A 26943-nucleotide genomic window follows, 5' to 3' on the forward strand; every position below is an offset into this window, starting at 1 on the left:
AGACCAATGAATCTGGAGTCAGAAATATTTGAATTCAATCTTGTTTTTATTTGTCTCAGACAAATCCTGGTTATGTGATTCTGTTAAGGTCACTTAACTTTTCAGTGCCCCAGCAACTCACCAAGATGCAGCTCTATGCCCTTGTTGCCATTTGACCTAGTCAGCCAGCCATTTCCCCGTCCAGGTCTCAGTTTACTAATCTCTAAAATAAAGGAATTGGGATAGTTGATCTCTTATCCTTTCTAAATTCAGATCTCTGCTCTTATTAAGAACGTATTTATCTACTAGGTAAGAGGTGGATTGTTATCTGTATTAGTCAAGGGAACTCTAACTCCTAAGGAGTGCCTTGCACTGAGTAAATGATAAGGATGATTCTTGGTTCATTAAAGTCAGGGAAAATAAGACTCTGAAGACAATTCCTTAAAAGACAGCTGAGGTTCTTGTTATTGATTGGTTTTTAATATTCAGGAATTTGGTTTTTAAATAATATATGGAGGTAGAAGCAAAAAGGAGACAGGCCAAAGAATGGGGTGAGGGGAAGAGGTAGGGAGAAGGAAGCCAAAGATGAGGGAAGAAGGAAGAGAGAAGGAAGTGCTAAACATCATGTCTCCTTGGTGCCATTTTATTCCAAATTGCTTCTTAGCCACTGTCAACAAAGCAATTTACCTAACAATTCTGTCTATACCTTAGGCCAATTGATTTTCTGTTTTCATGCCTATATTAAAAAGTAAGGGGTAAACCCTTATCATGGCTACCATCTGTAACTTTTTTATAATCTGAGTATTCAATTTTTTTATTTAACAAAAAACCTCCATTCCCTGAAATTTCTCATATAGTAACCATATTTCTTTCCACTTTTATCCTACCTTCATTTCACTACCTGCAAAATTTACAGGACCATAGAATCCTATATTAAGAAATCAAAGACATCTCAGAGGGCATGTAGACCATCCCCTCACTTTGTACCTGAAGAATCTGAGAGCTTGAGATGTTATTTGCTCTGTCCAAGGTCACACAGATATATCAGATACAGAATTTGCATTTAGCCCTCTGATTTAGTTGAATACCTTCATTTTTTTCTTGTTTCCTTTCTTACCTTATCATTGATCCAGTCTAAGAGATCTTTTTCTTGTCTATTCTTTTACTTCAGTTTTTCTAATTCACTTTGTGATTATGGGGGGTATATTTATTTGATTTGTTCAGGTTTTCTTTTTACTTTTTCCTCTTAAGTTCTCTTAAGAAATTGCTTTATAGTTAAAAAAAATACCTGTCCTTATTATAGTCTCCCTATTTTAAAGAGTAGCAGAGTTGTTCACTCCTTTGACATTTAAATTATTTCCTGTTTTAATAAATTTGTTTAGAATCCATCTATCACTGACAAATTCTTTATCTTCTGTAGGATGGACTTAAGTTATTGCCGCTACATTTTGGGGAAAGGTGATAGATTCTGTTGCTCACTTTACATGTTATAATCTTAGTTTTTTATTCCATGAAAATCCTGCTAGTGTGGTTAGACTTTGATGGCCTTTTACCCATCTTTGAATTGTAAGCACTTAGCACAATTCCTGTCTATTTGGTATTCAACCAAATCAGAGGACTAGATTCAAATTCTGCTTCTGATACTATCTGTGTGTCTTTGGCACTTAATTAATGAAAGATTTATTAAGCACTTTCTATATGTATGTCACTGTGCTAAGACATGGGATTATAAGAAACTGCAAAAGAGTCTAATAGCTAATTGACTTCCTCTTTGATATTTTTCCAGGTGATGAATACCTTAATAATAAAGAGTTAATATTCATAATGCACCATACAGTTTATAAAGGACTTTAGTCACTATAACTCTGTTTACTAGACAAAGCAAGAATTGTTATTTCCATTTTATTTATGAACTTAGAGAAATAAAGTAAGTCATTCAGTGTCATAAAGTTTTCTGACTTCAAATTATACACATGCATATTTCTACTTCATCTAACTTTAAGACTAATAATCTTTCCATTATAGCTGATTCTGCATCAGAAAGCTATTATATCACAGTTTCCCTTCAGACCTAATTTAGGAGTAAATGTTCACTGACTTACTGTGTGACTTTGAAAAGATCACTCTCTTTTTTAGGTCTTGGTTTCTACCTTTATAAAAACAAAGATATTAAATTATATCCCCTCTCATGTTCTTTTCAAACTCTGGTATTCTGCAATTCAATGAATATTTGAATACTTTACCATTTCAATGGGCCTATGATTGTTTCAGTTTAAGAGGTCCCTCCAAAGGTCCAAATCACACCCATCAGTGCTCTCTCATCCTGAGTGACTCTAGTCTTCCTCCTTTGATAATTCCTCCACAGAGAATCAACCTAATATGATGAGGTAACCTTTTGCTACATCAATTAACTTTATATCTGTAAACTTATCATGCAAATTGCATTCATTAGCCTTTGTTTGGATTGTCTGGCCCAGCCACTTCAATTTACAGTCATGTCACTCAAGTATTCTGTCTTTTATACTACTTCTGAGATGGAATTTGTTATTGTAGCTTCTGGTACTGATCCTGTGTCAGTTATAACCTACATTTAAGATAAAAAAATTTCATTTAATACTCATCTGTTAAAAAATTTTTACTTTACACCTAATAATTACCTAGCTGTGGCCTTGGGCAAGCCAAAACAATTCTAATTTTTTTATTTTATAAAAATAATTTATTTTTAACTTATGAAATAACAAGCATTTCCATGAAATAGATTTTTTTAAAAAAGTTGATCACACATGAAACCAAAAATCTGTAATGTACAAATTTGCTATTCCATTTTATGTATATATATATATATATATATATATATATATATATATATATATATGGTTACAGTTATCATATAACTATCTTTTTTCCTTTGTTTTTCTTCTCCCCTCACTCTAGAGATGGTGGCCATTAGACAAAAATGTGTGTGTGTGTGTGTGTGTGTGTGTGTGTGTGTGTGTGATGTAAAATTATTCTATACTAAGAAAGAGAAACTCTTTCTAGAACTTCCTATTGATTCAAGTGACTCCAAGATGGTCAGAGAAAACTTCTTTTATAATTAAAAGGACAGGGAGCCAGAAACATTTCTTTGTTTGTTTTTACAAATGATTGATCTAAAATATGTAGATGCTAGAAATTTTGAATTCATCAATTATGAGAAAACTAGATAAAAACAAACTGAAATTTGGTAGAGTTCCTTTTGTGTTGAAGTGCTGTGCCTGTGGACTTGTCCATCATCATAGCTCTTTCTGTCTTAACTCTTCTTCCTCCAGAGAAAGGGGCCTCAGCTGAAGACTTCATCAATGATTGAAGGACCACTTTAAACTCCCTCTTTGGATTTATCTCTCTTCACCTCTTGCTTTGACTTCTATCCCATATTTACTTCTTATAGAGTCATATATCCTGCCCCTTGCCCCAGTTTTTAACTTCAATATTTTTCAAATTAAAAAATAATAGTATATTATTTCTCTTTCCAACTACATGCCATGATAGTTTTTTATCCATCATATTTTGAAGGTCTTGAGTTTTTAAATTTTTATCCTCCCCTCCCTCCCCTCCCCTTCCCCTGATAGAAAGCAGTCTGATATAGGCTCTACATTTATAGCCATGCTAAACATAGATTGATTTTGATCATGTTGTGAAAGAAGAAGAAGAACCAAATGGAAGAAAGAAATAGTAGAGACAAAAATGACATAATTCATAAGTCAACTTTTAAAAATTGAAGATGATAATCTTTGGTCATCATTTAAACTCCACAATTTCTTATCTGGATATGGATGATATTTTCTATCAAAAGTCTTTTAAAATTATCTTTGATTATTATACTGCTAAAACGAACAAGTCCATAATAGTTGATCATCACCTCACGTTATTTTTAATGTGTATAATGTTCTTTGGTTCTGCTTATTTCACTCAGCATCAATTCATGCAAGTCTTTTCAGGCTTTTCAGAAATCCCATCCTTCATAATTTCTTGTGAACAATAATGTTCCATCACATATATATGCCACAATTTGTTCAGCTTTTCCCCAATTGATGAATATCCCTTCATTTTTTCAATGTTATGCCACCACAAACAGCTTCTACTTATTGATGATAATTCTTTTTCCTTCCCTCCTTCCCTCCCTTCCTTCCTCCCTCCCTCCCTCCTTCCCTTCCTTCCTTCCTTCCTTCCTTCCTTCCTTCCTTCCTTCCTTCCTTCCTTTCTTCCTATGTGTGCCACTCAAGACCCATTTAGAATATGGATATTATCTTCACTTTCTCTACCTATCCCCCTTTTGCCCACTAATTATTTTTTAGAATTTCTCTCTTTCTTCTCCCTTTCTTCACTGTGGACTTCAGAAAAATGTCTTGTTCATTTAAGATTACTCTTGTTTTTTTCCTGACTTAAGAACTAATGTCACTGGTCTTAAGCCATTTAATATAGGAAGAACACTGTGTCAAGAGTAAGGAGACCCAAGTTTGAGTCTCAGTTCAGAAAATAATTCTGTGACTTTTGAAATGACCTTGAAATCACATCCTAGAATATTAGTTTTCTTATTTCTAACATAGAAATGGTAAGTCTTGGGCTATTTACTACTTTTCCTTAGGCATCTGGATAAAATGTCTTGTAAATCTCAAGGTCCAGCAGAAATATGAACTGTTATTATGATCTTTATTTGAGATCCAGCTTTTTATCTTCATCTATATCTTCCTGAAACAACACTTACCATCGTCCCACTTCATTAGTTTCCCCGGTGGCTTCCCTATAATCATCTAAGAAGTACTTAATATAAAAAGCTCAGCATTTTTATTTTCTCTGTCTCCTGAGTTCTTGAAACTGGCCAAACTCCCTTGGGAGCTGGCATAAATATTCCTTCCTCCCTCTAGGGACAGATTTTTTTTATTTCCCAGAAGATAGTGCTATATCCTTTCCCTCTATACCTAAATGAATATTTACTGGCTAAGAACAATATATAAATTATTTTTTGGGCAATGAGTGGCTTAAATACTCTGTTTCACTTCTTTTATTCTATAAAATGGGAATTATGACATATAGCTGCCTCATAATAATATATTGTTATAAAATTTAATTTATATTATTATATTATAATAATGATAATCTTTTCCTTTCTCTCCACCCCTTTCTTCCCTTTTTCTTCTTGGCTTTGATTGTTTCCTCTATGAGCTGTAACTCTGCTCCTAAAATGTGGTTATACATGGTTCTAATATCATTTTCCTTATATGAAATTTTATTTGATACTTTTAACTTTTTTACATGCAGATCTGTGATTTTTACTGAAACCATTCAAACATCTATGAAACAAGTCACTTCATTTAAAAATGGATAATTTCTTTGTGGTCAACTTCTGGTAATCATAAGATTCCCTGGTCTCATAGTCCTTGAATGACACACATATTATATTCACTCAAAAATTTTTAAACATTGGACATCATCCTAGGTGTTGTGAGACTTGAATGAGAAAATTAATATAAAACAGTTTGCAGACTTAAAACAATATATTAATGTTGGTTGTCATCATCCTTCAGTTGTTAAGTTTCCAGTATTCTAATTCCCTGAGTTTTCTATTATATCACTGCTATGTTCATGCAATATAGCTGTATTCTGGTAAATGTTTAATAACCAGACCTTTTTGTGGGATAGTATACACACACACACACACACACACACACACACACACACAAACACACACACACACTCACTCACATACATAGACACACTTCTTTATATTTGATCTGCATTATTAGCACTTTCTTAAATGTAGAATGACAATCAACAAAATAAAAAAATTAAATTGTGATTTGTGATAATAGTCAATTTCTAAAAAATAGATGCTCTCACTGAAAATATGCTATTAACTCCCAGGAATTAGAGAGACTCCAACTTGAGTAACATTTCTCCTTGAACTCTACTCTTACAGCTGCTGATAACTCAGCATCAGCAACATCATGAGGTAGTAGAGTAATTCTCTCCTAACAAATTCTTGATTTTTTAAGGGGATGAAAGTGGTATTCATAAAAGGAATCATGTGTGCTAGATTTTCTACCATTTCTAAGAGTTTCTTCTACTTTCTTGTTTAAACAAACATTGACTTTTCCTAGAAAAGTTGCTCCACCCTCAGGAACTTTCTAAGCTGAAACAATCTACCAAAGTCCCTAAATAAACCATTTCCCTGCAACAATAGATTTTTCTTCTTCCAGCATCCTAGCAATTCATTTCTACTTCCTTCTCTATTCTTTCTTCTTGCTCTTATCTACCAGTCTTCATGTCACTCTATTATTTTGGTGACTTCACTTGTTTCATTTGAGTACTTTGAATACTCAACTCATGAATAAACTTCTATATGAAGGCTTTCCTTATCACCCCTATACTATGATTTTTCTTTTTACTTATGCCTATCTTTTATATACTTACATATGTAGATATTGTCTCATATTGATAAAATAAAATCTTGGGAATAGGGATCATTTATTTTCAATTTATATTTTCAGTACCTAATATAGTAGCACATAGTAGACACTCAATAAAATGAGTTGATTTAGTTGCCTGTAGTATCCAGGCAACTTGTATATAGCTATTGAAACATGTCTTATTCTAGACTGAATATCTTCCCAGTGACTAAAAGTAGGATTTTGTTCATAGGAGCCATTTATTAAATGCCTATAGCCAGCTGTTTGGCAAGAACTTAAAACTCTGAGCTTGAAATCAGGAAGACTTATCTTCTTGACTTCAAAAATCTCTCCATGATTCTGGGCAACTCACTTGAATCTGTTTGCATTAGTTTCCTCATCTGGAAAATGAACTGGAGAAGCAAATGACAAATTATTCCAGTATCTCTGACAAGAAAAAAACCCAAATAGGATCATGAATAGTACAAAATGAATGAACAAATTTATTAAATGCCTATATGAGTGTTCTTTTCAATCGGCTGAAGTCATGCCATACCAAGACCTGAATGGGTGAAAGAATATTCAGAGGAAGAGACAGTAACTTTGTAGACCTTAAATCAACCAGCTGGAATAAAATGGGTGGGAAAAAATAATTAGGATTGTTTTCAGTTTGGACTGAGCTTGAGCTGTTGGTTTAGTGTGGGTGGTAAGATATGATCTCTAGTACAACCAATCAGACTGATCCCCCCCCTCCACTTTTTTAGTATGTAACAATATAATGTCATGGAGATAACAGTCTAAAAGGTGATAAATGAGCAATAGCTTTCATTTACTTTTTTTTTTAGGTTTTTGCAAGGCAAATGGGGTTAAGTGCCTTGCCCAAGGCCACACAGCTAGGTAATTATTAAATGTCTGAGAACGGATTTGAACCCAGGTACTCCTGACTCCAAGGCTGGTGCTTTATCCACTGTGCCACCTAGCTGCCCCTTTCATTTACTTCTTAATTGATCATAACCCTTATTATACCAATCAGCATTTTGCCTTTTTTCATGTGTTCTACAGTTACTGTCAAATAGATTCTCATTTTTTTCATTTCAATTTTCAGAAGACATGAGAGATTTTTATATTTACTCATTTAGTACTGATTTTCTCTTTATTCCATTTATTTTCATTATAAACTCCCATTGCTTAGAGATAATATCTTTCACTTATTTTGCATACCCGATGACATCCAGCACAGTGCTAGAAATTTAGGTTTATTAGGGAATGATAGACTTAGAAATGGAACTAGTCTTTCACATCATCTTCTCTGACACTTTCATATTATAGATGAGGAAACAGATCCAGAGAGATGTAATTTGCTCAAAGTCACATGAGTAGGCACAAAATAGGAAACCAATGAAATTTTTTTTATGCTGATTTTGATGTTTTTATTGTGGAAGAAGTTGGACTTTGTTGCAAGGAATGCCTGAGTTTTTTTTTTTAAAGAAAGATTTTATTTATTTTGATTTTTACAATTCCCCCCCCCTGCCATTCTTGCTTCCTTCCTCCCCACTCCCCGCACTCCACAGAAGGCAGTCTGTTAGTCTTTACATTGTTTCCATGGTATACATTGATCTCAGTTGAATGTGATAAGAGAGAAATCATATCCTTAAGGAAGAAAAATAAAGTATAAGAGATAGGAAATTACATAATAAGAAGATGTGTTTTTTTCTAAGTTGAAGGTCTAAGTCTTTGGTATTTGTTCAAACTCCACAATTTTTTCTTCTGGATACAGATGGTATTCTCCTTTTCAGATAGCCCAAAATTATCCCTGATTGTTGCACTGTCCATCAAGTCCATCAAGGTTGATCATCACCCCCATGTTGCTGTTAGGTTGTACAGTGTTTTTCTGGTTCTGCTCATCTTACTAACCATCAGTTCATGCAAATCCTCCCAGGTTTCCCTGAATTCCTATCTCTCCTGGTTTCTAATTGAACAACAGTGTTCCATGACATGCATATACCACAGTTTGTTAAGCCATTTCCCCAATTGAAGGACATTCATGAAATTTCTAATTCTTTAGCACCACAAACAGGGCTGCTATGAATATTTTTGGACAAGTGATGTTTTTATCCTTTTTTATAATCTCTTCAGGATATAGACCCAGTAGTGGTAATGCTGGGTCAAATGGTATGCACATTTTTGTTACCCTTTGGGCATAATCCCAAATTGCTCTCCAGAAAGGTTGGATGAGTTCACAGCTCCATCAGCAATGTGTTAGTGTCCCAGGTTTCCCACATCCCTTCCAACATGGATCATTGACCTTTATAGTCATATTGGCCAGTCTGAGAGGTATGAGGTGGTACCTCAGAGATGTTTTAATTTGCATTTCTCTCATAAGTAGTGATTTAGAGTAATTTTTCATATGACTATGGATTGCTTTGATTTCCTCATCTGTAAATTGCCTTTGCATATCCTTTGACCATTTGCCAATTAGGGAATGGCTTATTGTTTAGAAAATTTGACTGAATTCTCTGTATATTTTAAAAATGAGTCCTTTGTTGGGAACACTAGCTGTAAAAATTGTTTCCCATTTTACTACATTTCTTTTGATCTTGGCTACAATGGTTTTGTCTGTGGTAAAGCTTTTTAATTTAATGTAATCAAAATTATCTAGTTTGTTTTTAATGATGTTCTCCATTTCTTACTTTGTCATAAACTGCTTATTTTTCCATAGATCTGACAGATAAACTACTCCTTGATCTTCTACTTTGCTTATAATATTGTTTTTTTATGTCTAGATCCTGTATCTATTTTGATCTTATCTTGGTATAGGGTGTGAGGTGTTAGTATAATCGAAGTTTCCTCCATACTAACTTCCAATTTTCACAACAGATTTATTGAAGAGAGAGTTTTTATCCCAATAGTTGGACTTTTGGGGTTTATCAAACAGTAGATTACTATAATCATTTCCTGCTATTGCACCTAGTGTATTCCACTGATCAACCACTCTTTTTCTTAGCCAATATGAGTCAGTTTTGATGACTGATGCTTTATAATATAATTTTAGATCTGGTAAGGCTAAGCCACCTTCTTTTGTCCTTTTTTTTCCATTGAATCCTTTGAAATTCTTGACTTTTTATTCTTCATGTGAATTTACTTACAACTTTTTTCTAACTGATTAAAGTAATTTTTTTGGAATTTTGATTAGTAGGACTCCAAACAAGCAGTTTTGGTAGAATTATCATTTTTATTATATTAGTTCAACCTATGCATGAGCAGTTGATTTTTTCCCAGTAATTTAAATCTGATTTTATTTATGTGAGAAGTGTTTTTTGTAGTTGTCTTCAAAAAGTTTCTGAGTCTGCCTTGTCAAATAGACTCATAGGTATTTTATATTGTCTGAGGTTACTTTGAATGGTATTTCTCTTTCTAGCTCTTTTTGCTGTATCGTCCTAGTCATACATAGACATGTTGAGGATTCATATGGGTTTATTTTATATCCTGTGACCTTGCTAGAGTTGCTAATTATTTCTAGTAGTTTTTTAGATGATTTTTTGGAATTCTCTAGGTATACCATCATGTCATCTGCAAAGAGTAAGAGTTCTGTCTCTTCCTTCCCCATTCTAATTCCTTCAATTTCTTTTTCTTCTCTTATTACTGAAGCTAACATTTCTAGTACAAATTGAATAATAGTGGTGGGAATGCCTCTAGCCTATCCCCATTGCATATAATGCTTGTTGATGGTTTCACATAGATACTGCTCAAGGAACAATCTATTTATTCCTATGCACTCTAGTGTTTTTAGTAGGAATCGATGATGCTGTTTTCTCAAAAGCTTTTTCAACATCTATTAATATAATCATATGATTTCTGATAGGTTTGTTATTGATATAAATAATTATACTTACAGTTTTCCAAATATTGAACCTATCCTGCATTCCTGGGATAAATCCTATTTGATCATAATGTATTATCCTAGTGATAACTTGTTGTAGTCATTTTGCTAAGAATTTATTCAAGATTTTTGCATCTATATCAGGGAGATAGGTCTATAATTTTCTTTCTCTTTTTTAACTCTTCCTGGTTTAGGTATCAGTACCATATTGGTGTCATAGAAAGAGTTGGGCAGAGTTCCATTTTCACCTATTTGCCCAAAGTGTTTATATAGAATTGGAACCAATTGTTCCTTAAATGTTTGATAGAATTCACTATGAATCCATCTGGACCTGGAAATTTTTTCGTAGGGAGTTCAATAATGGCTTGTTGAATTTATTTTTCTGAGATATGGTCATTTAGGTATTTAGTGTCTTCATTTAACCTGAGCAAAGTTATATTTTTTGTAAATATTCATCCATTTTATGTAGATTGTCAAATTTATTGGCATAGAGATGGGCAAAATAACTCTGAATTATTACTTTAATTTCCTCCTCATTGGTGGTGAGTTCACCTTTTTCATTTAAGATACTAGCAATTTGGTTTTCTTCTTTCTTTTTTTTTAAATAAAATTGACCAGAGATTTATCAATTTATTGGTTTAAAACCAGCTCTTGGTTTTATTTATTAGTTCAATAGTTTTCTGGCTTTTGATTTTATTAATTTCTCCTTTAATTTTTAGAATTTCTAATTTTGTATTTAATTGTGGATTTTTAATCTTTTCTTACTCTAATTGTTTTGATTACATATTTAGTTCATTGATTTCCTCTTTCTCTAATTTATTCATGTAAGCATTTGAAGATATAATATATTCCCTGACAGCTGCCTTGCATATATCCCATTGATTTTGGTATGTTGTTTCATTATTTTCATTATCTAGAATGAAATAATTAATTCTTTCCATAATTTGTTGTTTGATCCACTCATTCTTTAAAATGAGGTTATTCAGTTTCTAATTAGTTCTGCGTCTGTATCTCCCTGGCCCATTATAGCATATGATTTTTATTTCATTATGTTCTCAGAAAGATGTATTCAATATTTCTGCCTTTCTGCAATTGACTGTTAGGTTTTTATGTCCTAGTACATGGTCAATTTTTGTGTAAGTGCCATATACTGCAGGAAAAAAAAAGTATATTCATTTCCATCCCCATTCAATTTCCTCCCTAAGCCTATCATACCTAGGTTTTCTAACAATGTTTTTGCCTCCTTAACTTGCTTCTTCTTTATTTTATGATTATATATTTATCTAAATCTGAGAGGGGGAGGTTTAGGTCTCCCACTAGTAGAGTTTTGCTGTCTATTTCTTCCTGTATGTCTTTCAATTCCTCCTCTGAGAACTGGATGTGATACCATTGGGTGAATAGCTATTTAGTATTAAAATTACTTTATTGTCTACGGTACCTTTTAGAAGGATGTAGTTTCCTTCCTTATCTCTTTTAACACTATGTATTTTTGCAGCTGCTTTATTGATGATAAGGATTACTACCCCTGCTTTTTTCACTTCAGCTGAAGCAAAATATATTTTGCTCCAACCTTTTACCTTTACTGTATATTTATCTCTCTGCCTCAAATGACTTTCTTGTAAGCAGCATATTATAGGATTTTGGTTTTTAATCCACTCTGCTCTTTGATTATGTTTTAAAGGAGAGTTTATCCCATTTACATTCAAAGTTATGATTAGTAACTCTTTATTTCCATCTATGCTACCTTCCCTCTGTTTGTATTTTCCCATTTCCCCTCTTTATCCATATTCCTCAGTGTTTTGTTTCTGAATACTGCACCTTCAGTATGTTTGCCCTCCTATATCAATCCCCTCCTCTTTCTTTCCCCTTTCCTTTTTCCCCTTCTTCCTTCCCTTCCATCAGTTTCCCTTTTTATCCTCTACCCCATCTCCCCACTCCCCTTTTCCCCTTTTAATATTTGAAAGGTAAGAACTTTCTTAACTTAACTGAATGTGTGTAAGTTAACTTTAAGCCAAGTCTGATGAGATGAAGACTCATGTGTTTCTCACATCCTCCCTTCTTTCCCTCTATTCTTACAGGTCTTTTGCACCTCTTAATATTATGAGATTTACCTCCATTCAATTTCCTTCATCCTCTTGTCTCCTTATTGTCCCCCTTCTTTAAGGAGATATTATTTTTAAATCATTCTGTCTGAGTCACAGAAAAGTTATGAGTGCCTAAATGTATTCTCTCTAATAGTTACAATTATTGAAAGGTATTCGAGTCTTTCTCCCAGGTAGGGATTTGGCTATTTTTCATCTTATTGAATAACAGTCTCACAGATAAGTCACGAGTGACCATCACTTTTGGTTAAGTATATTCTCTCTAAAATAGTGACAATTCTCAAGCGTTATAATAATCTTTCTTCCAAGTGGGGATATAACCAATTTTATCATATTGGATAGCAGTTTTTTTCTTTACCCTCTTTTTTCATCTTTGCAACTGTCTCCTGAACCTCCTGTTTGATGCCCAAATTTTCTATTTAACTCTGGTCTTTTCATCAGGAAATGTTGGAAGTCTCCCAATTTCATTAAATGTCCATCTTTTCCCCTGGAAGAGAAGGCTCAGCTTTGCTGGTTAGTAGATTCTTGGCTGCATTACAAGCTCCCTTGATCTCCAGAATATCTCATTTCAGGTCCTTCAATCCCTTAATGTTGATGCATCCAGGTCCTGCATAATCCTTCCTTGGTATTTAAATTGTTTCTTTCTGGAGGCTTGCAGGATTTTCTCTTTTATCTGATTGTTCTGGAATTTAGCCACAACAAATGCTATACCATTGGGTGAATACATATTTAGTATTAAAATTATTTTATTGTCTATGATACCTTTTAGGGGAATATAGTTTCCTTCCTTATCTCTTTTAATGCTATCTATTTTTGCAGCTGGCGCCCATAGTGTTTTAATTTTAGGATCTCTTTCTGGAGGGAATAAATGTATTCTTTCAATAATTTTTTTGTCCTCTGATTCCATGCTATCAGGACAATTTTTCATCACTAAATCCTGTAATATTAAGTCTGGTCTTTTTTTCTCTTCAGTGTTTTCAGGAAGGACTATAATTCTCAGGTTGTCCCTTCTTGATCTGTTCTTCTGTTCAGTGGTTTTGTTGATGAGGTATTTTACATTTTCTTCTTTTTTTATATCTTTTGGTTTTGTTTAACAGAATCTTGTCTCATGAAGTCATTAGTTTCTATCAATTTAATTCTGCTTTATAAGAGAAGAAATTTCTTTATTTACCCTTTGCAACTCCTTTTCCAGTTGGTCAATTCTGTTTTTTGAAGGAGTTTTACATTTGCCCAAGTGTTGTTTTGAGAGAATCATTTTCTTTTTGCATTTGCCCATTTGAGGATTTGAGAGAATTCTTTTCTTTTTGCATTTGCCCAATTGAGGACCTGAGAAAATCATTCTCATTTTGTATTTGACAACTCTTGAGTTTCTTTACTCAATTTTTCCGATTGATTTTTAAACTCCTTCCTGATTTCTTCAAGGAAGTGTTTCTGGGATAGAGACCAATTCATATTCTCCTCAGAAATGCTAGATCTCAATGGCCTTTCTTCATCTTCCTAGGATTTTGTGTGTGGGAAGTCTGGCTCTCAGAGGTTTGCTTTTGAATATCCTAGAGACTTTGTTCACTTGGCTTAGTAATTCCAAGAGCCACCCAGTAGGGGGCACTGGTTGCTGTCTCTGGAATATTTGAGGCCCTCAGGAACAGGATCTGAGTTGACCTTGAACAATGGGCTGAGCCCTGGGTGAAAGAGTTAATCTCCCTTTCTGTTGAGTGAACTCTGTTGCCACACCTGAGCCTGAGGGGGTGGGGGTTGTTTACTGTTTGTTCTGGGAAGAGGGCTCCACTGAAAGTATGGAGCTCATATCCCCAGCCCAGGTGGTCATTCTCCAGGTTTGCTCTGAAACTCTTGGAGCTGAAACTCACCTTTCCATAGCTCCTCTCCCCTTGGTCAAAGATTCTGCAGCTAAGGTTGGTTCTTGGAACTGCTACTCACCAATGTCTCTGCAGCTGAGGTTGGTTTTCTGGCTTCCCCCAACTTCTGTCCCTGTGCTGACCCTCTGCTCTCATCTCCTGTTCATCTATTGTCTCCTGAGACAGAACTTGTTGATAGATGCCTTTCTCCTAGCTTTTCTTTCTGGATTTTGTCAATAGAATTTCTGTTAAGAGGTTTCTTTCATGTTATTTTTTTAAATTAAAGATTTTATTTTGATGTTACAATTTTCCCCCCATCTTACTTCCCTCCCCCCCCACTGAAAGCAATATGTCAGTCTTTACATTGTTTCCATTTTGTACATTGATACAAATTGAGTGTGATGAGAGAAATCATATACTTAAGGAAGAAACAAAATATAAGAGATAACAATATCAGACAATAAGACATCAGTTTTTTTTTTCTAAATTAAAGGGAATGGTTCTTGAACTTTGTTCAAACTCTATGGTTCTTTATCTGGATACAGATGGTATTCTCCATTTCAGACAGCCCAAAATTGGCCCTGATTGTTGCACTGATGGAATGAGTGAGTCCCTCAAGCTTGATCATTGCCCCCATGTTACTGTTAGGATGGACAGTGTTTTTCTGGTTCTGCTCATCTCACTCAGCATCAGTTCATGTAAATCCCACTAGGCTTCCCTGAATTCCCATCCCTCCTGGTTTCTAATAGAACAATAGTGTTCCATGACATACATATTCAACAGTTTGCTAAGCCATTCCCCAAATGAAGGACATTTACTTGATTTCCAATTCTTTGCCACCACAAACAGGGCTGCTATAAATATTTTTTAACAAGTGATATTTTTACCCTTTTTCATCATCTCTTCAGGGTATAGACCCAATAGTGGTATTTCTGGATCAAAGGGTATGCACATTTTTGTTGCCCTTGGAGCATAGTTCCCAATTTCTCTCCAGAAAGGATGGATGAGTTCATAGCTCTACCAACAATGTAATAGTGTCCCAGAGTTCCTATAACCCTTCCAACAATCTTTCACATTATTTTTTGAAGGGAACCAGGAGCACTTAACACAGTGACTGTCTTCTCTTCACCATCTTGGCCAAAAGTGATGCCTGTTTTTTAATTATGCTTTTGGTGCTAGCTATGTAACCATATGCCATATGCTACTTACTCAAATTCAATTGAGCTTCAATTTCATCTGGTAAAGTACAAAGGTTTATTATGTTATAGGTTTTTTAATAAAGGTCAATTTGGGATAATAGATATAAAGTTCTTTAGGAATTTTAAGTTTGACTTATGAAAATGCAAACTTTAGCTATTATTGTTATTGAGAGTTAGCCTGATAATGTGAACAGAGTACTGGTCTTAGAATTGGGAGACCTTTGTTTACATTATCTTATTTTTGACACATATTGGCCATTGAACCCATTGTCTCTTAGTGTTATAGTTAGCTCTTTATGATTCTATGGTTAAAGAATAGTTTCAGAATCCTGTGGGTAGAGACAGTTTCCATACTGGGTATTTCATGAAACAGATGAATTCACCCATAATAAATTATTATTGTTCTTATCTCTGGTCAAAGTAACAACTGAAGTAATATTTATTCTCACTTAATTACCTGAACAATCTTAAGAAAGTCCTAACTTTGAAGGGGAAGGAAGAAAGCTGGAGGATCTTTAACATCCTTTCAGCTCACTATCATATGAGTCTAGTGGTTTGTCAACAAGGATTTCCTCTTTAAAGGACATATGAAGAAAGATGCTGTCTATATCCAGAGAAATTATGTTTGGAATAGAAGTATGTATAGAATAATTCTATCTATCTATCTATCTATCTATCTATCTATCTATATGTGCTATATGTGTGTGTGTGTGTGTGTGTGTGTGTGTGTGTGTGTGTGTGTGTATTATAGTAGCCACTTCTGGCAGAATATGGAGGGAAGAAAAAAAGGAAATAAAAAAATTGACATGATGACTATTTATAGATTTAAAAGGAATAGCAAGCAATATATAATAGATTTGCAGTTTCATGTGCAATCACAGTTTCATTATGTTATGGAAATGCTTCTTTTATTCCATAATTTAAAAAAATAAATAATTGTAAAAAAAATTCATGACATAAGGTAGCCAGAACTATAATATCATTTCACCACATGAAGGGAAGTAAGAGCTTTGTTAACTCATTTCAGCAAATATTTGTGAAATATCTATGATGTATAAAGTACTTTAATGAGTATTGGGATTATAAAAATGAATAAATACACAATTCCTGACCTCGAGAAATTTATAATCTACTAGGAGAAAAGGAATGAAATGCAAGCATGAGTTTAAAGATAATAAAAGCAGGGGAAATAGAGATTCAAAGAACTTTAGGGAAATTTGAAGTTATACTCTCCATTCATTTGGAGGAATCAGGGAAGACTTGATGGAATCAGTGGCCCCTGTGTCAAACCTTCAAGGAATAGGATTGTATCAAATTTGTCATGTCAAACTCTAAAAGAAATGGGGGCCACCAAATTATTCATAAGAATTAATTTAGAAAACCACATTTTAACATTACCTGTCTTATTGTTTGCTAATTATTTTGTAAAATATTCTTAATTACATTTTAATCAGGTTCCTGTCATACCTGGGAGGTTGTGGGTCTTGCAAATTGCATTTGACACCTCTTAGCTAAACCACTGACAAGGAGAGAGAAAGTTCCAGGTATGGGGTAGGAGTGTGACGGGAATTCTGTCTGCTAGTTGACAAGGGGCAAGATAAGGGGAATAGCCAGAGGTCTACTCTGGTTATAATATAAATTAACTAAAGGGAATAACTTAAAATAAGTCTGGAAAAGTGGGCTAGAATCAGATTGGCATTTAAGTAACAGCCTATATGGGGTTTATATTTTGTCCAATTGAAAAATTCAAAATAATATTAAAATAGTTTGTTCTACATTACCTAACTAAAGAATAGAAAATAAAAATTAACTTGCTTCCAATGAAAAATAAAAAGAGAAGAAACATTCTGCTTGTGATACATCACAATCAAGGGCCTTGGATCTAAGAGGGATTTTAGGAATCCTCAAGTCTAGGGTTCTAAATATTTTTGTGTGTATATCATAGAGTCCTTTGGAATACTTGTGAAACCAAAGCACCCTTTCTGAAAAAATTTTTAAATTTATAAAATATATAACATTACTAAGAAAACTTTATATTTCAAGTTTCTTCTATCATCTATCTATCTATCTGTCTGTCTGTCTATCCATCTATCATCTATCCATCTAATTGTCTATCATCTTCCTATTTATATGTCTATTATCTATGTATCTTACTATATATGTTTGTATTATTTATCTTACTATGTAATTATGTATCTATCATTTATGTATTGTGTTATGTGTGTAAGTATCTATCTATATATTTTCCTATGTATGTATGTATATATCATGTATCTATTATCTATGTATGTATGCATATACATATGTATCTATCTATCTCTTTAACCAAATTCATGGACCTCTTTAAATCTATCTACAGAACTCTTTGATTCTGAATTAAGAACTCTTGATTAAGCCCATTTCTCTCTGTTCATAGATGGGCAAGCTAAGGCCAGAGAGATTAATGGTCTAAATTAATATATAAAAGAAGCAGCTTGACACAGAGGCAAGAATGTGGACCTCCTGATAAGCACTCTGTGATAATGTAGCGGGATGGAGTTTGTCTCTCTCCAGACATAATGGAGCAAGAGATCATAAGGAAGAGGAGGCTGGGTTTGATCTGAGTTGACAAATATCTAATAAACATTCTCAAAGAATTTGATTCAAACATTTGCACTAGGTTGGCTGATGTTTTTTTCCATTTCTAGAGTTTTGATTATTAATCCCTTTGTTTTCTTGTTTCAATAAACTCCAGTTTTTAGCCATTTTTTCATAAAAGTCATCTGCATATAAATTTCTTATGGAATATGCACACACACACACACACACACACACACACACACACACACACACAAAACCCTACAAGAAATGGGCACTAATTATTTTTTATGCTCTCACCAGAAACATTTTTCTAGGAACTGATTGTAGATAATCTGTTATTGATTCTAGGCTAATAAAGGGACAGTTTGGGTCATTTCACTAATTCCAAAAATCTATTTGAATTAAATTAGATGCACATTTTGTGAAAACTTCCTCTGGTCTCCCCTCCTCCCACCAAAATTAGATAAACCTAAAGAATTTGCCATATGTGTTTGATTGGTGATTGTAAGCAACAGAACATACAATTTTACATAGTTTGTTAAACTATAGGATACATTTATACTTATTGGGTTTTTTTTAGAATTTTGCAAGGCAAACGGGGTTAAGTGGCTTGCCCAAGGCCACACAGCTAGGTAATTATTAAGTGTCTGAGACCAGATTTGAACCTAGGTACTCCTGACTCCAAGGCTGGTGCTTTATCCACTATGCCACCTAGCTGCCCCTATACTTATTGTTTTATCTACATTATCTAATATTGAATTTTATGATCATTTAGAGTTACCTTAGAACATATAGTTGCAATAATTATGTACATTGTTGTTTTGATTCTTCTTTATTTCCTCTGCAAATCTTCATACAAGTCTTCCAATATTACTCTGTATTCTTTATATTTCATCATATTTAAATATCACAACTTCTCAAACAATTTATTACTTACAGAAACACCAGTTATAGGTATATCATAGACATACTGTGGATATTGCCACAATGAATATTTTCCCACAGAAAAGATTTGATGTTGTCAATGACCATTTTAGGGGCATCAGTCTGGTGATGGTAGATGATATGTCAATATGTTGACAATTTTGTAATTTTTCTTTACATAGTTCCAAAATGTTTTCCAAGCTTGTTGAAGCTATTCAAAACTCTACAGTAGCAAACTAGTAGGAACTTGTCAGCATTTTGCTCAGTTTTTAAAGCTGACTCTTTAATGTATATAAATTTAACTTAGCAAAAATATTTAAGAATTTACCCACCAATCTCTATCTGCTTAAACTTGAATTTATATTTTGTCTTTCCTCACAAAAGTTAAGTTAATGGAGATTCCTTTATTCCCCATTTACTCTATCTTTTTGACTCCCTACTATGCCTTATCTATATATAGTTTTTCTAACTACCCTAATAAATTAAAAGATTGATATGAGACATCAGTATCATCTTCCCCTGTAGCATTACATGCATTTCAACATCATTAACTTTCTCATAATTTGTCCTTCCTGTCCACCCTCTCTATGCTTTACCTGAGTCAGGCTTGAAAATTAAACTTTGTTCATCTCTGGTTGTTTCATTCGGATAGTTTGAAAGTCCCCAATTTCATTGAATATCCGTCTTTCCCCTGAAATATTATGTTTAGTTTTGCTGTGTAGTTCATTCTTTGGTCTTCTGGAATATCATATTCCAAGCCCTATGAATACTTAATGTAGAAGGTGCTAAACCTTGTGCTACCCTGACTGTAGCTCCACAATATTTGGATTGTTTCTTTCTGGCTGCTTGTAATACTTTCTCCTTGACTTGGGAGCTCTGGAATTTGGCTAAAATAATCCTGGGATTTTGGGATCTCTTTCAGGAGGTGTTCAGTGGATTCCCTCAATTTTTATCTCACCCTCTGCTTCTAGGATATCAGGGCAATTTTTCTGGATTAATTTTTGAAAAATGAAGTCTAGGCTTTTGGGTTTTTTGGTCATGATTTTCAGGTAGTCCAATTAATTTTTAAATTATCTGTCCTGTATGTTTTCCAGGTCAGTTGTTTTCTTTTCCAAATAGATATTTCACATTTTCTTCTAGTTTCTCATTGTTTTGTTTTTGTTTGATTGTTTCTTGATTTCTCACAGTCTTCAGTTTCCCTTAGCTCCAGTCTATAGCTGAAGGAATTATTTTCTTCAGAGAACTTTTGTATCTCCTTTTCTATCTGGCCAATTATGTTTTTAAAGTATTCTCTACCTCATTGGCCTTCTGGACTGCTCTTTCCATTTGATTCAAGCTGCTTTTTAAGATGTAATTTTCTTCAAATTTTTTTTTTGGAATTCCTTCACCAAGTTGTTCTGGTTTCCATGATTTTCCCATGTTGCTCTCATTTTGCTTTCCAATTTTTCCTTTCTTTTAAAAATCTTTTTATTTAGTTCTTCCTTATTTTGAGACCAATTCATATTTTTCTTGGAGGATAAATTTAGAGACAGAAACTTTGACTTTTTCATGTTCTGAGTATGTATTTTGTTCTTCCATAGGACTAAAGTTATTGTCAATGGTAGAATTTTTTTCTGTTATTTTTCCTCATTTCCCTAGCCTATAAATTAATTTGTTAAGGTGGATCTGCTCCCAAGGTGGAGGACATGCCCTCCCAAGGTTCTGAGGCTTTTTGCAACTGTTTTTAGGGGCTCCCCCACCTCAATTCCTCCAAGATCTTTTGAAAGCTCTGACTGCTCTCTTGGCCTGTATTCTGGTCTATGGATGACCACAAATACTCCTTTCTGCCCTGGAATTGTTAGGAGAGTCCCTGCTCTACTATGGCAGTAAAGATCCTTTTCCTGAGACTGGGGATCCAGGCTCCAATCTAGATCTGAATATGGGTAAACCAAAGAGTTCTGCCTCAGATACAGCAGAGAGACCTCTGCAATCTCCCCTGACACTCTTACCATCTGAAGGTTGAATGCTCTGGAAGGAACTGCTGGATAACTCCCTGGTTCTCTTAGTCTGGGTCTGTGCTGAAGCCTTCATTGGACTTGGCATTAGACTGGGCTCCCCTCTCATTCTGCTGGGGCAGAGTTTTCTTGCTGAGTTTCCCAATTGTCTTTGCCAATCCCTGAACTGATGGGTCTGGAAATTGCCACCACTTCTAGGGACCAGGTGCCCTTAGGGATCCAAGTACTGGGCAGGCTTTTCCTGGACAGCTGGAGTTGGTTTGCTCCCTTTTGCCCAGGCTGTGCTATGGTCCCTTTCCAACTCTAATGTAGCAAACATTTTCAGTGGATTTTCCAAGTTGTCTTGGTCTGGAAAATTGTTTCACTGAGTCTGTGGATTCTTCCATTCTATAATTTGGTTAGAGTCATTATTTAAAATTATTTGGAATGGTCTGGGGGAGAACTCAGGCATGTCCTAATTTCCACTTTGCCATCTTGACTCTCCCTCCCACATAATTGTTTTTAAAAGTTAGGATGTATGTATGTACTTTTAAAGTTTGTATCTGCATTGTCTAATGTTGAGTTTTATGGTCACTTATAATTTCCTTAATTTACAAAATTGCAATTATGACTTTTGTTATCTAGATTCTTCTTTATTTTCTCTGCCTCACTTCATACTTCTTCCTATATTTCTCTGCATCTACCGTAATTTGCTCAACTATAGTTGACCTGTTTATTTCTATTCTTGGGACTATTGTAGATAGTAGTACCACTATTAATGGAGCAGCTAGATGGTGCAGTGGATAGAATATTGAACTTTGAATCAAGAAGGCACATCTTTATGAGTTTAAATTTGGCTTTAAATACTTTTAGTTGTGTCACTCTTAACAAATCACTTAAACCTGTTTGCCTCAGTTTTCTTATCTGTGAAATGAGCTGGAAAAGGAAATGACAAACCACTCTAATATCTTACCAAGAAAATCCCATATGGAGTCACAAGGAATTAGACATGACTGAAGTGACTGAACATTATGAATATTTTCATTTAAAAGTCTTTTATTGTTCTCAATGACTTCAATGCAATTACTGAGTCAAAATGTATGAATGCTACGGTGGTTTTTTTATATTTCTAAAGTGTTTTACAAACTTGTTAAACTATTCACAATTCTATAAGCAACAAACTAATTGTTTGACTGCATTTTGCTTAGTTTCTGAAGGCAAACTACCTTTGAAATCAATTTGCTTAAGAATTGACTCCTATAATATGTAAATTAATCTAACATAATGAAGCTCTTAAGGAATTTAGAATAGAATATTTGATATTCTTTCTATTTTCCCATTTTGACTGTCTCTGCTGTCAACTGTCTTCAAAGAGCTTATATTCTGCTAGAGATCTAACCTCCTGCTGGTCTGAAAGAAAAGGATGTAAAGCCTGAGAAAGTATTAGTACTTTTTGCTTAGTTCTGCAATTAAGGGGAGGAATAAAATGTATTGGTCCCCATCACTGATCAATCTGTGGATTATTTGCAAATATTTCCTAACTTTTGGTAGATATTCTGATTACATAATATTTCTTTATTTAGATCATTGGAAAGAGTGTTTCTCATTGTTAATCAACAAATTATTTTGTTTTCCAGCTTCTGGACATCCAGCAATCAAGAAAGCTGATATTCAGGTCGTTAAAAATTTAGTAGCCAGGTCCATGAGAGAGAGAAGAATGAAGATACGTTTCAAATCACCAGATTAATAATCAAGTGAATGAGTACCTTTTATCTTTGATTGTGATGGATCAACTTTTTTGTGAAGAAAACAATAATTCACATCATACTATTGCCAAATTTAATGCCTAAAATAGGAAAAGAACAACAAATTCTAAGTATTGAAAGATATGACAATTTAGTAATCTGATTCCATAAAATGTATGCACCTGCTTTATCATATTAATAAACCTGAATGCAAGTAAAAGTAAAAAGACCATAAAAAGTTTCTTTTCGGACAGCTGATTATACTTTGATATATTGCCAGAATTTGTCTTTCCATATTGCCTCTTTTAATATTCATACATAAAATCTTTAAATTACAAAAGATATTGGAAGTCATTTTCAATTCTTGCCTGAAACATAAGCCTCATCTAGATCCCTTGAATATATAAATTTGAAGAAATACAAAGTGATATAGAAAGGATAATTGGATGAATAAGAAAACCCAGGTCCAGCTACAATTCAATAGTCTCAAATAAGTGACTGATTTTAACAGTTTTTTTGAATTTTTTTAATTCATAGAGTGAAGTATAATGGTCTAAACATACTTTAGAGATAGCTAGTTGGTGCAGTAGATAGAGTGTTAGGACTGGAGTTTGAAAGAACTGAGTTCAAATTTGACTTCAGACACATATTAATTATGTACCTGAATCACTTAATCTCTCTTTACCTCCACTTGAGAAGGAAATGGCAAACCATCCCAACATTTTTGTCAAGAAAACCCCATGGACAATATGGTCCCAGGGGTCATAAAGACTCAAACATGACTGAACAAGTATAACTTTAAAAAATCAATAGTAAAGGTAGAGAATGATATAGATGTGGATAGATAGCAGTTCATCTGGAAAAGAGGGGTTTTAAATGACTGCAAGTTCAATATATGTCAACAATTTCTTTGACTGTCAAAAAACAACCCCAAAACAATACAACTAATGACCAGTGTTACTATTAGAAGTAATGATTGTAATCATTCATTTTCCACATAAATACCTCTAGTGAGCCATTTCATCTCTTCCATTTTACAGCTATTTAATATTGGATGAGTCACTTCAATTTTGAGATCCTTAGTTTGCTCATCTATCATATGGGGATAATAAAATATGAACTACAGTCTTTTAAACTGGTACTACTAACTTCACAGAACTCTTTTGAAGATCAAATGAATTTCTGTAAAGTGATTTTTAAACTGTAAGACATTATATAAATATAAGCAATTATTTTTGTCATTGTCTATGTGACAGTTCATTCAATTTTTTGTTAAATTTTTTGTAATATTTGATTTAATGTCACTCACATTTCCAAATGTATTCTTCAACCTCTCACTTCTCACTAACATCCACACTTTGTAATAAAGAATAAAAAGAGAAAATATGTAGTCCAACAAAATCAACCAATATATTACCTGCAACTAATAGTATATGAATTATTCTATATCCCTAATCCTCTATGTTTAAGAAGAGGAGAGGGAGGAAGCACATTTTCTAAATTCTGTGTCAAATTTAATTATAGTTATAATTATATAGTATTCATTTTCAATTTTTTGTTCTGATATATTATCATATGAAATTGTTATATTAAAGTATATTTCAATATTCTTATTTTTTATTTGAATTGTTGCTGTCATTGACTGTATTTTGTTTTCCAAGTTTTGATTTTTTATTCTGATTTTGCTATGTGAATAATTCATTTCTTTTAATGATCATACATACCCTCAATGATACCCTTAATGATTCTTTTTTCCACACAGATCACTATAATAATAAAATCTGTTGACATTTTGCTTTATTCTTTTGAGTTACTTATATTTTTAATTCTTCAGTAATAGGTATTCACAGATAAGGTGAAGAATGTTGACCTTAAAAGATGAGTTTGGGGCTTAGAATTACTTGGGATCATCAAAAGAGATTCACATTTTCCCAAATGCATTACAGTTCTCTTCTCTTCTCTTCTCTTCTCTTCTCTTCTCTTCTCTTCTCTTCTCTTCTCTTCTCTTCTCTTCTCTTCTCTTCTCTTCTCTTCTCTTCTCTTCTCTCTCTCCTCCTCCTCCTCCTCCACTTCTTCATCTTCTTTCTCCTCTAACAACTTCTTCTCCTTCTTGTTTAGTTCATTTCCATTTGGAGAAGTTCAAAACCTATGTATTTAGACTAAACAATTACCATAAATTGTATATTATAGCCTGGATAATAAATAGATTAGTCTTTTCCCAGGTGAATCATTAGGTTGCTCTATGTTGAGTGTTTTACAGCTTATTAGGGAGGTCTTCTTGTCCTACTCTGGGCTTAGTTTATGAAATTTTGAATTGTGTACCATACACTGAGTTTGGATGCTGAGCATAATAAGGAAACTGAATACCAAATCAAGGTAGTGAATATGAATACTGAATTGGGATATTGGATACTGAATGTGAATGTTGAATACTCTAGATGTTAGATGATGCCTTTTGATATTGAATTCAGAATGAGGTACAGAATACTGAATCTTAGAACAGAATTCTGAATCTGGTGCTAAATATTAATTTTTGCATAATGACTTCTGAGTTTAAATATGAAATACTGGGTTTAGATATGAAATACCGAGTGTGCATATGGAATTGTGACTTTGGATAATGATTACAAAGTCTGATACTGAATACTGAGTTTGAATACTGAATGCTGATTTTCAGTATTGAATACTAAGTTTGGGTATTTACAATGAGGTTAGGTACAGAATGCTAAATATGTTTGGTTCCTGAATACTTGGGTTTGGGTTTTTTCTTTTCTTTTCTCTATGGAATACTGAGTTTCGGTGTTTATTGTTGAACTTAGACACCAAATATTGAATTTTGATGTAAAATATTGATTTTGAATAATTAACATTTAATTGGTATACAGATTTTAGGGACCAAATATTTTCTTAGGTACTGTATTCTGCTTTGGGGTACTGGCTGCTGAATTTGTACACTGAATACTGAGTTTGGTTATTTATAATATTTATATTTTATATAAAGTTACAGTATTAATAGTTGAATGTGGGAGAAAATGCTGAGTTTTGACAGTGAATGCTGAGTTAGCATCTGAACTAAGGAATCTTAAGACTTTTAAAATAAGTAACCTGTTATCCATATGGAAAGGCAGTGGTATTAAATAATCATATAGCATTTATTCAGTGCTTTAAGGTTGGCAAAGCCTTTTGCAAATATTATCTCACTTCAACTTTCTAACAACGTTGGAAGCTTGTTAAAGCTCCTATTATTGCTTTCATTTTACAAATGAGAAAACTGAGGCAGATGTTGGTATGTCGAATGAGAAAATATTTGTAAATCTCATAGCACAGTGACTAGCACATAAGAGACATTATATAAAGCTATTTAAATTATTAAAGTTATAGTGCTGAGTGATTTGCCCAGGTTCCTGTAGCTAGTAAATGTCTGAGGCTATATTAAATATCAGATCTGCCTGAATGATTTAGTTTTGTATGCAGGACAATATTCTCAGCAACATCTATCATATAATTTAATGGGCATATCACTCAACCCTGTTTGCCTCAGTTTCCTCAACTGCAAAATGAAATGAAGAGGAAAATGGTGCCACTCCAGTATCTCTTCTCTCCCAAAAAAACCAAATGAGGTAACAGAGTTGGATGTGACTGAATGACTAAACAACAAAATGATTATTGGGGAAAAATAAGCCTTGTAGGTATTAATTCACAGAAGTGCATAAAATGAGAGCTTTCATACTTAATATTATGTCAATTATATGCCTAATTTGTTTATTAATACTTATAAATTTTTCATTTGTCTTCACTGACATTTTTGTCTCATTACTTTGGGGCTAGATTGCCTTTGTGGAACAGCAAAGTTATTTCAGTGATCTCAAGCTCCTCATTGAAACAAAGGAAGGGTTCAGTTTTTAATACCAATATTCTCCCAGTGTTGTTATATGACTGTAAATCATATAACACTACTGGCTTTAAAGTGAAATTAGGGGTCACCCAAACAGCAATGAAGAAGTTACTGTTGAATATAAAGTCTATAGTACTTTATAAACAGTAAATTTTGAAGGAAAAAGTATTATAAAGAATGTCATCAAAGAACATGGGTTTTTAGGGTGAGAGATAACTCATGGACAACCCATGTTATTCTATCCATATCCTCATGGCATTATTAAAAATGAGGAAGGCCCTGGTTTGTTTGATTGACTCCTCTCACCTTATCCACAGCACAAGAACTGTGCAAGAAGGACAGGCATGGATATATATCAGTTTGGATCACTGGAAGTGTCAACTATCCT

At 33.6% G+C, this 26943-nt stretch overlaps 1 protein-coding gene across 2 annotated transcripts in view; it reads left to right on the forward strand.

The window, feature by feature from the left end:
• IQCM (IQ motif containing M) overlaps positions 1-24162 on the forward strand; it is a 620635-nt gene extending 596473 nt beyond the window's left edge. For both annotated transcript variants that reach the window (XM_074229157.1, XM_074229156.1), the window contains exon 13: positions 22553-24162. In XM_074229157.1, the coding sequence (XP_074085258.1) occupies positions 22553-22662 (110 nt within the window). In that variant the 3' untranslated portion in view covers positions 22663-24162. The remainder of the gene's footprint in view (positions 1-22552) is intronic.
• The last annotated feature ends 2781 nt before the right edge of the window (positions 24163-26943 follow it).

The sequence above is a fragment of the Macrotis lagotis genome, chromosome 3 (genome assembly GCF_037893015.1).
Source record: "Macrotis lagotis isolate mMagLag1 chromosome 3, bilby.v1.9.chrom.fasta, whole genome shotgun sequence".
Classification (NCBI taxonomy): domain Eukaryota; kingdom Metazoa; phylum Chordata; class Mammalia; order Peramelemorphia; family Peramelidae; genus Macrotis; species Macrotis lagotis.